The 13968-nt window shown below is 39.3% G+C and overlaps 1 protein-coding gene across 1 annotated transcript; it reads right to left on the bottom strand.

The window, feature by feature from the left end:
• Positions 1 to 766: 766 nt before the first annotated feature.
• sox3 (SRY-box transcription factor 3) lies at positions 767 to 3087 on the bottom strand. The gene has a single exon (XM_066715157.1). The coding sequence runs from the start codon at positions 2846 to 2848 to the stop codon at positions 1931 to 1933; it is 918 nt and encodes a 305-aa protein (XP_066571254.1). The 5' UTR covers positions 2849 to 3087; the 3' UTR covers positions 767 to 1930.
• Between the last annotated feature and the right edge of the window lie 10881 nt (positions 3088 to 13968).

The raw sequence follows: 13968 nt of genomic DNA, 5'->3' as shown, positions 1-13968 counted from the left end.
ATGTCTTTTTTTTTCCCCTTGTAAATGCAAATTAAGAATTCAGCTACAGCGAAAAAGATCCTGCACTGTAATTACAGCTGGAAAGTAAACTCCATTCTACTATTTTGTGATGGTGTCATACTGAACCAGTCTGCCATTTAATTAACCAGCAAATGACTGGGATACGCTGTCACTTTGCGTCCAACCTTTGGCCGTGAAAATGTTCCTAGAATTAGTGTGGCATAAGGACCACTCGTATTGGTAAATGTTAAATCTCCAGGTTTTAGTCAATGGCGACTGGGACATAGTTTAAGAATAGAGGTGGAAGAAAGTAGCTCGGATATTGATTTGCATTTACTTCCTAACAAAATAAATAGGACGTTAACAAAACATCCTTACATGGCTCATGGTTTCATTACATACGTAAGTACACACTTACAATGTACACACACACACACATATATATATATATATATATATATATATATATATATATATATAAATAAGACGCACACAGAGCACATTTCAGATCCACTTGAGGTCATACGGCCGTCTTTCCAAATACGGTCTAAAACAAACTGACAAGGGAGGCATTTACCCCCCAGCGCCAAAAGACAGCAGAGAAGCATCTTAAAATTATGGTGGAAAAGCTCTCTCTCTCTCACACACACACACATATATATATATATATATATATCTGCAGATTAAGAGATTTTCTTTACACTCACATGCAGTAAATGTAAAAAAACACTACGACATTAACTAGATGTCAAACCCACATATATAATTACTTTAAAGCAAAATTGTTTGAATAATGTTAGTAGGCCAACGGTTAAAAAATAAATAAAATGTTCACTTTAAATCCAGGACCCCTGTACACAATTTACTTTGACTTAAATATTTGAATAAGTCGTATTTATATTAACGGATAGGTTTGATGGATGCTGCAAGTGAATGTTAAAAGAGTTCAGAAGGCATGAACTTAATTTTCATGTCACATACTCAACAGGTTCAGTATTTTCGTTTTAACTTGGTTTGTGATGGTGTACAAGACAATATGCACCGCAGCAGTTTTAACAATCAAATTACTATTTTAAAGTCCGTGCCTCGTTGGTTTTGAATTGTAGTGCTGCTGGAAAATGCATTGATCAAACACTTATTACCATAAGAACGGAGGAAAGAGCAGTTTCATAAAAATAACTTCAGTCGTTTACTTTTTTTTTTTTTTTACAAATTTATTTATCCTTTTGGAATAGAGAATGATCTTAAAATCTGTAGAAACGTCAGTTTTAAATAAATCTCTCCGTCCGTGATATAGGTTAACCTGATATTGCCAAAAACATCACAGTGAAAACCTCACAAACCAAAAAGGAACATTTCAACAAAACGTACAGAAGTTCACAAGCTTAAAAAATTAAAATAAAAAATACACAACTTACTATAAATAAACTTGCGCTTGCGACCCGCACAGTCTGTCATTAAAACCTAAGAACTCCATTAAAATAAAATCTACACCATTTTGGACACAGCCGGCACAAACCTTGACATTCTACAAATTAAGTGTAAACATTTACTTGTGATAGTGTTTTTTTTCCCCTCCTGCTTTACCAAAAACAAAATAGTCAAACTTAAAACCTCGCCTCTTTCTGAAGCAACACGCCTTTTTTTCCTTTTCTTTGCGAGAAAAAAAGTTGGCATCTTAAAAGAAAGAAGTCCAATTCTTCTTGCAATTAAAATTTCGCAACTCTTGTCGGGCTCAAGACCGAGTCCAGGATATGTCGTCTTTAAAAACGTTTTTAAATGGACAGTTCATTTTGAGAGCAAAACAATAAAATTGCATTTCTTAAAGAAAAAAAAAAGAAAGAAAGAAAAACCTCCACTTTATTTTATTTTTTCAGTTTGCAGAGATCAAAATGTTCAAGTATCCGAAGTACTTAACAGGCCAGTCTTTTCAGATGTGGGTGAGGGGTAGCGTCCCGTTCACGCCAGTCCCTGCGCTCTGGTAGTGCTGGTGCACACTGTGTAACCGACTGCCCTGCAGCGTGGAGTGCTCGGCCCCATCTCCCCCAGGAGGGAGATACATACTGATCATATCCCGCAGGTCTCCCAAACACGCTCTCTGCGAGTGGGAAGTGATAGCGGGCGGCGGGGAGCTGGGTTCGGTCTTGCACACGGAAGACATGGATCCCAGTCCCATCCCGCTGGTCGTCTGCTGGGTGTACGCCGGAGACATGCTGTAAGTGGAGGCAGCGTTCATGTATGTCTGAGCGGTGGACATCATGGGGTTGTACTGGAGCCCAGCCATCTCGTACCGGTGCATCTGCTGGATCTGAGGACTGTTCATGCTCGGGTGCTGCGGGTAGCCCAGCTGGTCTTGCATGAGGGAGTAAGCACCGTTGGTCCAGCCATTCATGTGTGCGTAGCTGTCCATCCTCTGTCCCACCGAGACGGCGTTGTTCACAGAATTGGCACCAGGCGCCAGGAGCCCCCCGGGCAGGGAGTACTTGTCTTTCTTGAGCAGGGTCTTGGTCTTTCTGCGGGGTCGGTATTTATAATCCGGGTGCTCCTTCATGTGCATGGCTCTCAGACGCTTGGCCTCGTCAATGAAAGGTCGCTTCTCGGCGTCAGTCAGTAGTTTCCAGTCGGCTCCCAGGCGCTTGCTGATCTCGGAGTTGTGCATTTTGGGGTTCTCTTGGGCCATTTTCCTGCGCTGACCCCGGGACCACACCATGAAAGCGTTCATGGGCCGCTTCACTCGGTCCTGGTCGTTGGCGCCGCCGCTGCCCTTGCCGCCGTTGCCCCCCGCCGCCGAGCCCGTGTTGGACTGCGGGAGCGGGCTTTTAATCTCGGTTTCCATCATGCTATACATTCAACTGGCTGTTTTTGAAATGTTTACTTATCCGCAAGAGAAAAGAGAGAGAGAGAGAGAGAGAGAAAGAGGTAGCGATCGTAAACAAACAAACAGAGCAGGTGAAACGCTGAAGTTTCCCCCGGCAGAGGCGTGCACGGTGCGGGATGCGTGTGTGGCTGCGGTGCTGTGCGGTGCTGCCTGCCCGCGCGCTGTGTCTCGTGCGGTGCGGAGAGAACTCTGAAAAGTTCCGCGCGAGCCCCAGCTGTTAAGAGCGGCCCGCCACGTGACCCGGATTGACAGCGGGACAATGCGCCGCCGCCAGCCAATCAGCGGCCGCTCCGCCAGCCGCCTGCCAAACTGATGAGCAAGTCCGCTGTAGTCAGGAGTTGCCAAATATCGCCCCCCAAAAAAGACCAAATCACTTAAAGAAATATGTATATCAGTTTAAGTGACACCTGCACTCTCCTATTCTCAACGCACGCCATTTCACGATACAGTACAGGTAACGGACTAACGACGAGATGTGCGAAGAGCCGTTTCATTATAAACGCGCAGCGACTATTTCACGCATTCAATCAAATGATCAGTATAATTAACGCACAATTAACGGATCAGTTTCAGGGCCAACAGAATCCCGCCAAAAATAGTAATTCCTTAAATAACCTACATCAACAAAGGTGTGTTTTTTATTTGTATTTTATTGAGTGGGTATAGTTGAAATGTTTTGACAGTAGTATAGCCGTGCGCAGTGTATGAGTCGGGTTTTATAATAATTACAGTACACATATATGCCAGTGCATGTTTGTTACCTATATACTATATTATGATCAAATACGTTGATAACAAGATCTACATACACTTGCCATTTATCAATTTTAAGGCAGTTTGATTATTGAACTCTAACATCATTACTTTAGTGAGTGAACGACAATGCATATCGTGTATTTTTTAATAACTGTATTTTGTATAAATCCAGTACACGCTTTAAAACAGCTGTTCGACTTTCTTACGCATCGGCGGCACCAAACCTAACCTGCTGTCGGAAATAAACGTCATTGATTTATTATAACTGAAATATAAAGTTAGTTTAGTAATAGCAGGGTAGTCAATTGGAAAAGATGCACGCACATTAGGAGGTTAATGTCTTTATTTACGCGTGTAAAAGAAACACAACTAGTTCTGTCATAGGGCTCCGCAGGGTCCACCGCCGCCGCGCCGCGGACTCGCACCTGCGCACTGACCGCCCGGACGGAGTGGGGGCGGGGCGCTGTCGCCTAGGACACCGCGACAGCCAATGGCGACCCACTTCCTGGGAGGCTCTGATTGGCTGCCAGCGCACCTGTCGCCCCGCCCCACTCGCACACCTGCAGCCGTCTTAAAGTCGGAGGCCCCGCCCTGCCCCATCATGCGGAAACAACCACATCAATTATATTTAATAGGTTGATTAAAACAGATTAAGCAGAAAGTTCAATCTTTTAATCCTGCCAGAACTAGAAAAGATAATCCCCGCAACTTAATACGTTATCTTTACATTTAGTTTTCATAAGCATAAGATTTTCAAGCAGCGAATATAACTAAAGACTAAGTTTATTATTTCATCCTAAGTAATACACAATATCCACGATACTATATACAATATTTTATTTTATTTGTTAAGTTGGTTTTTAGGGCGCCATCGAAGGGCACATACAAACACTACACAAATGTTGTATTAATTTTAAATGAAGAGTACAATTGATATTACTTCGTCCAAATTAAAAAAACACTACTTCACACACAAGCACGCACATATAAAGTATGCTTAGCTGTAAACAGTCGAAACATGGTTTCACAGCTAAGAAGGTGAAAATAATATTTTTAAACGAAGATTTATTGGTTCCTTTAAACCGCTTTGTACAATATATACCCATTTTTTTTACACTATGTCCTTTATCTCATAAAACACATTCACTGAAACCCTAGTAACAAGGGGAACTGAATGCTGAGAACCGATACATTGGCGCCCCCTTGTGATTAAAACAAACAAATATCATTTTCTCTAAAACATGCTTCAGCCTGTTCAGTTCCAAAAAGACGGTTCATGTACACGATGTTTATGTAACATTAATAAATCATACAAGCCTATATGCTTGTAACAAGTTTCGTCATTATCATCATCATCATCATCATCATCAACAACAACGTAATAATAATAATTACTATTATTATAATAAACATTAACTTGTTTGAAAATAATCTTTTTTGAAGCTCTTACTATTTTTCAGGTGTCCGCGCACAACCTTAATTGCAACTGTCTTGCAATAAAGTCAGCAAAGTCTCTCTTAATTTGTTTAATCATATTCGTTCCGGTCCTTCAATAGGTAGCCTTAAAAAAATCCAATTTTCGTTTTGGGGTCACTGAGCCAGGGCCACGTCTTGTTCGTGACACATTTGATACCTGCAGAACAATAAATAGGATACTCTAGTTTCTAATGATCTTATCCAGCGGTAAAAGTGACTGTCTGTCCTTGTTAGAAGTTTTTATGGCTTCTGGCCGATTTACAATAAAGCCTCAGGCGACGTTTTCAGCTGTTAATGTTCACAACAGGGCAGGACCATGAAACGTATCGTCGGCCATTAACAAGGTGGCAATATTAGCAGCTCGAAGTGTGAACAGCCTCATAAATACCGCAGCCCTGGAGCCACCAGAAGCTACGATGTGCACTTTATATAATTCTCAGCAATTTCCCCAAAACTTTCAAATACTTCAGTACCCCAAATACTTGCGTCTATTATTTTATAACAATATTGTATAGTATAGATACATTTTGTATACTATTTTAGGTCTAATCATTTTGTATGTTTTATTTATTTTGCTCGATCGTATGCTTGTTTGTTTGTTGCCAAAGATCCAGTAGTACACCCTAATACGCCTTGGAGAAGACAACATTATCGGGAATTTGAGTACACAATTTCAACGAAAAACAACTGCAACAATTACAGCACAGAACAGTTCAAAGCAATTGTTTTATATCATATAGTTAACGAGGCACATTAAGAATATGAAAAACTATGAAAACTCCTGCAATATCAATCTATACACCCCTGTCTAGAAATGGATGGGCAACAATCAAAACTTGAACAATATGATTAAACATACTTAAAAATACTTTACTTTCATTTTAAGTTGCCAAATTAAATCCTTTCATTAACCTGGTATGCTAATAAATATACTGTTCTGTTGAGTCATTATAATTAGTTTTATACATATATTTACATTTGCAAATTCTAAATTCCTTAGACAAACTAATCCCTTATATTTCATTTTCAGATATGTAAGCTGGTATGGAAATGTATATGCATATCAGTGTTCTCACACATCGTATCCATCTTTGCTGAATGTGTCTCTTTTATTTGGACTACTGGAAAGCATTTTTAACTTTATGTAATCTCTAGATACATACACTGTCCCGCTCACACAGTAGTCAATGGGTACAAATTAGAAAGACTTTGGTGCCTGATTGTTTCACCAGGACTTCCCAGAATACGAAATGGGATCGCAGTGTTAATTGAACAATTGGCAAAGACACGCCAGCCCCCTCGGGTGCCAGTGAATGGCTCCAAGTCTTCAGGCTGCTATCAACGGGGCCAGATACAGAAGCTAAACTCCTAATTAGTAGCTGTCTTAACCAAACTCATTCTGCGAGACCCGGGATTTGTTTATCTGGATAGACCTGAAGAACTGATCCCCTTGTAATCTCCTTATGGAAATAGACCCGACAGCGGGAAAAGGAAAGCTAGGAGCTACCCGGAGCTTGTTAATGAGGATTTCTGTCCTGCAAGTTTCCTAATTAACGTGAACAGAGGGCGCAGACCACCAGCAAAGCAGACAAAGTTTACCGCTCGGCGAGCCCCGCGCCCCCGGCCCCCGGAGCGCAGAGTCGGGCATGGCTTCGCAAGATCAGTCGTGTGTAAAACCCGCCCGTAAAGTTTCGCAGCTCCAGATTGTTAATTCGCTTATCTGATCGGAAACAACTGCAAAGTGGACATTTTGCAATTGCTTATTATTATTTCTACTAATACTACTACAATTACTAATCATGCATTCCGTTTCAAAACATTCTGGAAGCTTATTTTAGTTATATTTTTATTTTAGTTTTGCTGAATACATTAACAAAAATACAAAATACACGTCTACGTTTTCAAGATGTGAATTCCACATGACATGAAGACTATTCATTATATTGAACCGTTTCATTTAAAGATGATAAACGCATCCGTTATCTTTTATAGACGCTAGTGAAAGCAAATAGATGAAGTATTCGTAAAAAAACTCTACTTATTTAAATACATATTCGCCTGCATGCTCTTTATATGAATCTATGTATCTCTATCAGATATATATCTATTTGTGCTCTTGTGAAGTGTAAGATGCTGCCATCAATAAACTATACTGTTTAAACAAGGAATATTCCTATTTGCTTAAAAAATAAAAAACACTGAACATAATTCCATACTCAGGGTCGAAATCTAATACTGTCAAAACAATCAACAATCAAACAATTATATATATATACAGCATTATTATTATTATTATTATTATTATTATTATTATTATTATTATTATTATTCACAAATACATTTATAAATACAAATAAGAAGACATGATGCATGATGCCATTAAAACCTGGTGCCTTAATTATTTAACGATATCGAACTTCAATGACAAATAGGAAAAGGAGGGTCGTTTCAAAAAAGGGATGCCGCTTTATTTTAGCCTCATTAGTGTTTACTGAACACACTATTTTCTATTTAATATATCCGAACAAAACCATTTGTCTAATTAATTTTCCATGACAAAAACGGGACGGATAATTCGGCTGCACACTCCATTGCTACTCTGCAGCGGTCATTATTTATCAGGGTAATCAGCGGCATAATTTCACCAATCTAACTTGTTAATTAGCTGCAAATAAACAATTCATTAAAGGCAAATTAGAGCGACGCACGGTGTCCCTACACTTCCAGATAGTATGGTAATAACTATATTGTGTTGCAACAAGTAACAACATATTATGAGCTACGCAGTGTACAAAAAAGCCTTTGGTCTGAAGCAGAATTTATTCTACATTAATTGACACTATAGATACAATAAATTAGTTTTTTTTTCCCTCTTTCATTTTGTAGGAAAATTGCGGTGCCTATAAATAAAGCTGGAGGGTGCGTGTGTGTGTATGGGGGGGTGGCTGGGGGGGGAGGAGAATGGATAGTTTTTAATTGTATGGGGCTTTTGATCAAAATGAAATTAGCTTTAGAGGACGGACAATAGGTGGGCGGCCTGCAATGGCAAGGAAATGAAATGACCGAGATTCTTTATGAAAACCCACCTCATTGCCTCATTTTTTTTTCAGGGGGGACAGGATCCATTTAAGGTCTCAAGAGCGCCCTGCACAACGCCAAGGGCCAGTGCGAGTAGCACCCCCGGTAAAAAAACGGACACAGGGTTCAAGGAGGTCAGGGTGGCCTGTACATACAAAATAATTAGCTTATATCCGTACCTTTAAATATTTACATAGTGGCAGACATAAAACAAACAAACAAGAAAACAAACAAAAACATCAGAAGCAACAACAAAAATCCTCAAATCATTCAAAGTATAAATTACGAAAACAGTAAGTGGTTATATCAAATAAATGGCCTATTATTATTAGGCTGCTATTATTATTATTAGTATGATGATGATGATGATGATGATGATGATGATGATGATGATGATCTAATTCTTATTTTAAACACGTTACGGCCATTTCAGATTCACAATATTGATTAAAATTTGATTCCCTTTGATTTAAAACTCCAAAATATGAACACGGACGATAAAACATCACATTAAATGCACGTTTAAACCCTGTCAGAGTCCCGGGAATCAATAACTTATTTTTTCTCACTCCGGTGACCACGGACAAGGCCACTGAGTTACAGTAATTAACATCGAATGGTTTTTCAATTACTGCAACAATAGAGACAGTCTCATTAAGATTTGCATGATTTTTGGACCAGTAATGCAAATTAAGATGCGATTTAAGTACGGTCTGGTATTCCCATTGTGCCAGGCTGAATGGCTTTGTGCCCATCCGTTTTAACGTCGGGTAAAATCATTTTAATAGATCATTAGAGACACTGGCAGTGAAAGTCAGGACATTCGGACCCTGGTGAGATTTAAAACTCAAAGAAAATGATGCAAAAATTATGTGATGGGGAACCTTTGTGTGGATAAAATCAACACAGTCAATGAAACTGTAATGCTTTGATGACACTAGTCCGTGTGAGGAAAGTTTATTGATTTTAACCTAATAATAGAAATGCCCCAATTCGAACACTGTTTTATATATTGTATTTGTTACATTAAACAACAAAAATATCATCCCATTGAATTAAAAAAAAAAATCCGACTTCCGATCATTATTCCACGATTACAATATTTTATTTTAAAAAACAACACAAATTTTAATTGAAGAAAACGAAATTAGAATGCATAATAATTGATATTCCAAAATAAAATAATATTTATTATGATTAGTACGATGATGATGATGATGATGATGATGATTATATTGAGTTTAATTTAATTAATTTAACCAGCAAAAAAATACAAATGTAGATTTAAGTTTAAATTTTATTAATGACAGTTTTAAGTAGTTAATTTGTTAATTGATTTAATAGTAATGAAAACTCGTTCTAAGCTATTGTTAGAATCTTTCCATTAAATCACATCCGTGAAATCAGTATCAGACCGATGCAAAATACTCTACTTCTAAAAAGCCACAATTTGAGAAGTTTTATAGCATCACCTCGATTCTATAAACTTGTCGTTCGTTCCCAGTGTATCTTTTACTGTAAGTCATCCCTATACAGCAGGCACCAAGAATAGCACCTGGGAGATAAACCGGTGTGGGGGGTGGGACGACAGCAGGAAGTTGCAGTAAAATTCCAAATAAGTGAAACATTTCTGCATTTTAATTAATTGTTCTGGGCATTTGTGTGTGTTGTTTGCCTTGCTTGTAAAGTGAATCCAGGCTGTAGACTGAATAAAAACACTCAACCCCACTTTTAAGAAGCGGTCAGGCAGAAATAGTTGAAATGCATCGGGTTTAACTGTGAGGTCCGACTGGTCACAGCTTCATTCGTAAATCAGCTACACTGGCTCTCTGTAGCACTAGTGACTTCCACCTCCTGAGACAGAAAAGCTGCATAACCAGCTATCCCTTTTCAATGTCCGAGTTGGTATAACACAACCTGAAACGCGTCGATTAAAATCAATATGTGTCAAATACACAGCTTAAAATAATACAAATAATAATCACTTTAAGAAATGATATAATAACGCACGCCTTGTACTATTTAAATCTAACCAAACAATCAAACAAAACATCATTTCATTGAAGTCCATCACTCCTATTTTCAGAACCGCGCTAGTGATGAACACCCACAGGCAATACGGGAATGAACTTCAAATTATATTGAATAAATGCCAGATAACTCGGACATGTTGATGCGACCCCCGTGTGTATTTTAATTGAACGGAAAATACAAGAGGTCTACATCAAGAGCTAAAAGACATACCTCAGTTAATACAAACACATCGGCCAGAGGTAAAAACTGAAACGGAAAACAAGATCGAATTCAAATTATTAGATGTAATTGAGGAAATTAAATTCTAGCGATGACGCTGCCACTGTGACAAAGAGTCATCATAAATCTACATCTAATAAGTAAATACATTACTTTAATTATAAATACCTAGTTATAACCTTAGAGTTAACTGTGTTCAAAGTCTGGCTAAGAGGCACAGTATGCTTAAACACATTCTTTTGCATTCCAGGTGGCAAGGTATCTTTGAATTTTTTAGACATCACTAGAGGTGGTGAATAGTTCAAGCTCAGATTAAGCAGTTGCTTCAATTCCTGGATACACACTGGGCCTGCATCAGCTGTGCCATACAGAAGACAGTCTAGTTCTAATCAGGTAAAGAAAGGACAGCTCCAAGAGGAAAAAAGCTGCTTGTTACACTACTAAATGAGTGTGACGTGCATACCGGCCTTGACAGCCTGTCAATCTGTTTGCTTGTGTTGTCGGGAGACTGCACTGTGCACTGTACTGAGACCCAGCAGCCTCCACTGTTTGTCTAACCACTGTGAGAATTGTCAGCAATGATAAATTTCTTCACGGCACATTAAGCTGCCTAATCCTCTACATTCCTTCGACGTCCTTATTGTCAGCTTAAAAAACTATTTCCTCTCAGCTGCTTGCCCCAGGCTTGTCATATACTGAAGCCGGAATAACCTCTTAGCCTGAGTGGAAACACAGAGTTCCAGTAGCACGGGCTTTGTAGGGTCTAATTAAAGAGAACGTGATCGTTTCACAGTTCATATCTCCCCCCCCCAATTAATTAATGGAATTATTTCCCTAGGGTTGCCTACCAGTTTAGGACGCTGCGGAGTAAGCGAGTGGGAACGAGATTCCTGAAGGGATTTGTAGTTACTAAGAAGGAAATAAATCAACTCGCCGCTACGAGTTTCTAAGCATTTTCCGCCGTGTGAAGAACTCAAGCTGAAATTGAACATGATGAAGATATTCACACGGGAGAAAAGGTTAAAAAAAAGGAAAGGAGAGGAGTGTTATAGGAGAAGGACTTGCATCCTGAGGAACTGAAGAAGATTCAACATGCACATGAGTCAGAGACTGAAGGTTCCTGTAGTGTAATTCAATGCATTAATACAGCACTGGGAGGGCAAGAAGGGGTTGTTTGCTGCCCTACTGACATCACACTGGGTCTGCCTTTATGTGTCTTCCAATTGCAATTGTCTTCCAATCTCTACAAAGCCCAGGTCTAATGAATCTGGTTTTAATGAGCAAGGCAGGAAGTTCATTCAGATCACCCTACACAGGTTGTGAAATTAATAAATTACCCACGACTGGCACATCTGTTGAATTGAAAGCACTTAGATGTGGACAGCCATTCATGCCATTAAATATAGAGGGAGACACAAATGAATGCTATCCTGAATTCAGGCTGGCCCAGCACCCTGTCCCCTTTTCTATTATTGCCAGAAAAGAGAATCAAACATTCACCTCTGGGAATACCAATTTGCAGAGTTTCTACCTTAATCCTAAATTAATTCTCGACATCTTGATTTTCTCCCCTTTGCATTCCTGCAACAAGAAGAAGCAGCCAGTCAGCTCAATCTCTCACTCTTGTCTAGTTGTGCTGTCTTCCCTGGTAGCCAAATAAAAAGTTACCATCTCAATTAAACGGTGTGCCTGCAGCAGCAACATGCTTTTAATTTCCAATTGCCGTTGGTGAAGAATGCCTAAAACAGCAGTCTCTTTTTCCAGCAGACCAAGCATATCCTTCCTCATTATGTTACATTGAGAGCTGGGTTTGGCAGATGCTGCTGACACAGACCTCGATGTAATCTCTTTAACCCGCGGGTGTCAGAAACAGACAAGGCGTGACCACGAAACACTCACTAAATTCCATTTCACATGGTTGAGGGAGGGCAACAAATCAGTCCTGCAGAATGCTCTCTCACCGAGGAGGAGAGAGAGAGGGAGAGGAAGAGAGAGACAGACAAATAGAGAGAGGGAGAGGTAATGCGGTAAATACGCCATAGGGGATTTTAAGGATTTTGACTCGTTAAAGCCTAAAGAAAAATCATATAAACTCACGCAGGCGCACTTAAGAGGCCGTTTACTGTCTCACAACAGCAGCTGGTTTATGAAAGGAAAAAGTTCTGTATACAAAACAAAAAATAATTAAAAATGCAACAAATGCATATAGTGTACACACAATTGCTTTTTCCAACATCTGTCACAAGTTATTATCTGTGTGTAGACATATCCCAGTATTTAAAAATGGCTGTATTTTGATCATTTATGTCTGCAAAGGCCATACAAATTTTCCTTCAAGTACAAGGACACTGATTTAAATTACAAGTGAAGGCCACATAAATCGGGGAGGGTGGGGGAGCAACTGCAATTACTACAAATAGCCTTTTGATTATGAATTCATTCTTGGTGAATTGATCAAGAAGTTAATATATGGCAGAAATTAATTGGTGGTAGATCTTTACGCAAAGGAAGAAAAATGATAATTTATCTGCAATAAATGCGTGTGGTATATGATGTGTTAAATGAAGAGTAAAAGAAAATCAAGACGAATAAGATATTACCCTGTCCAAAATTATTTCTAATGGATTACTGTCTTAATTGACCAGAAAATTCTTATAAATATATTGTAGTTTCTGAGTCAGTGAGTCTTAGTGGCTGTTAGAAATCTATGCTTGGGAATGGAGACAATAGCTGCCGGATACTCTATTCTTAGGCTACAAGGCCAAATTTAAAGGCTTTACCTTTCCTATTGTAAAAGCATGACACGGATCATTATGTGGCCCCTGAGTCATGTTGGGGTCTGGATGTGTGGTCTCGTGGGTTGGTCTCATCTGTTTAAAAATACTGGAATGCTTAATGTTAATTCTCTCTCTACACTGCAGTTTGACAAGCAAGCAGCAGCCAATAAGTGAATAGCTGTCCAGCATCAGTGCGTTTGGAGAAACACTGGCTCCCTCAGCTTGGGCTTTTCTCCTCAAACCTGTATCTTTCTTGTTTTCATGATTCTATTGATTTGACCTGTCCATCTCCGTCTCAATGTCTCTCTTTGGGAGGTGGGCCACACTTTCAAAGGAAATCAGTAGGCATCCATGGCTCCTATTAGGGCTCTGATCCTCTCTCATAACAACCTATGCAGGAGTTTCCTTTGTGGAACAGTAGGAGGATTAAAAATCACAAGGCCATTCCTTCCACATTGATTTTTTTTGTATCTCCGAGTTTGTACATCGTAATTTTAAATCATCCTGATACAGCTGCACATTGATAACGAACCACCCCCCCCAACAAAAAACCCCCCAACAAACTAATTATTGCTGCTCCCACTAATTACAACCCTTCCTGTTAGCCATGTATCTTTTTAATCATGACCATGTTTTACAGTTTACAGAAAACAATAGAAACTTGCTCTTTTTTTCCTTTTTGGTCCAAACTGCTGAAATGACATATTTTGCTTTCCACAATGCCTGGGCATACAGTGTGCTTTTGTTTTA

This window comes from Amia ocellicauda, chromosome 10 (assembly GCF_036373705.1).
Source record: "Amia ocellicauda isolate fAmiCal2 chromosome 10, fAmiCal2.hap1, whole genome shotgun sequence".
Taxonomy (NCBI): Eukaryota; Metazoa; Chordata; class Actinopteri; order Amiiformes; family Amiidae; genus Amia; species Amia ocellicauda.
The sequence above is the reverse complement of the archived record's forward strand: the minus strand, read 5'-3'. Positions and strand labels throughout refer to the sequence as shown.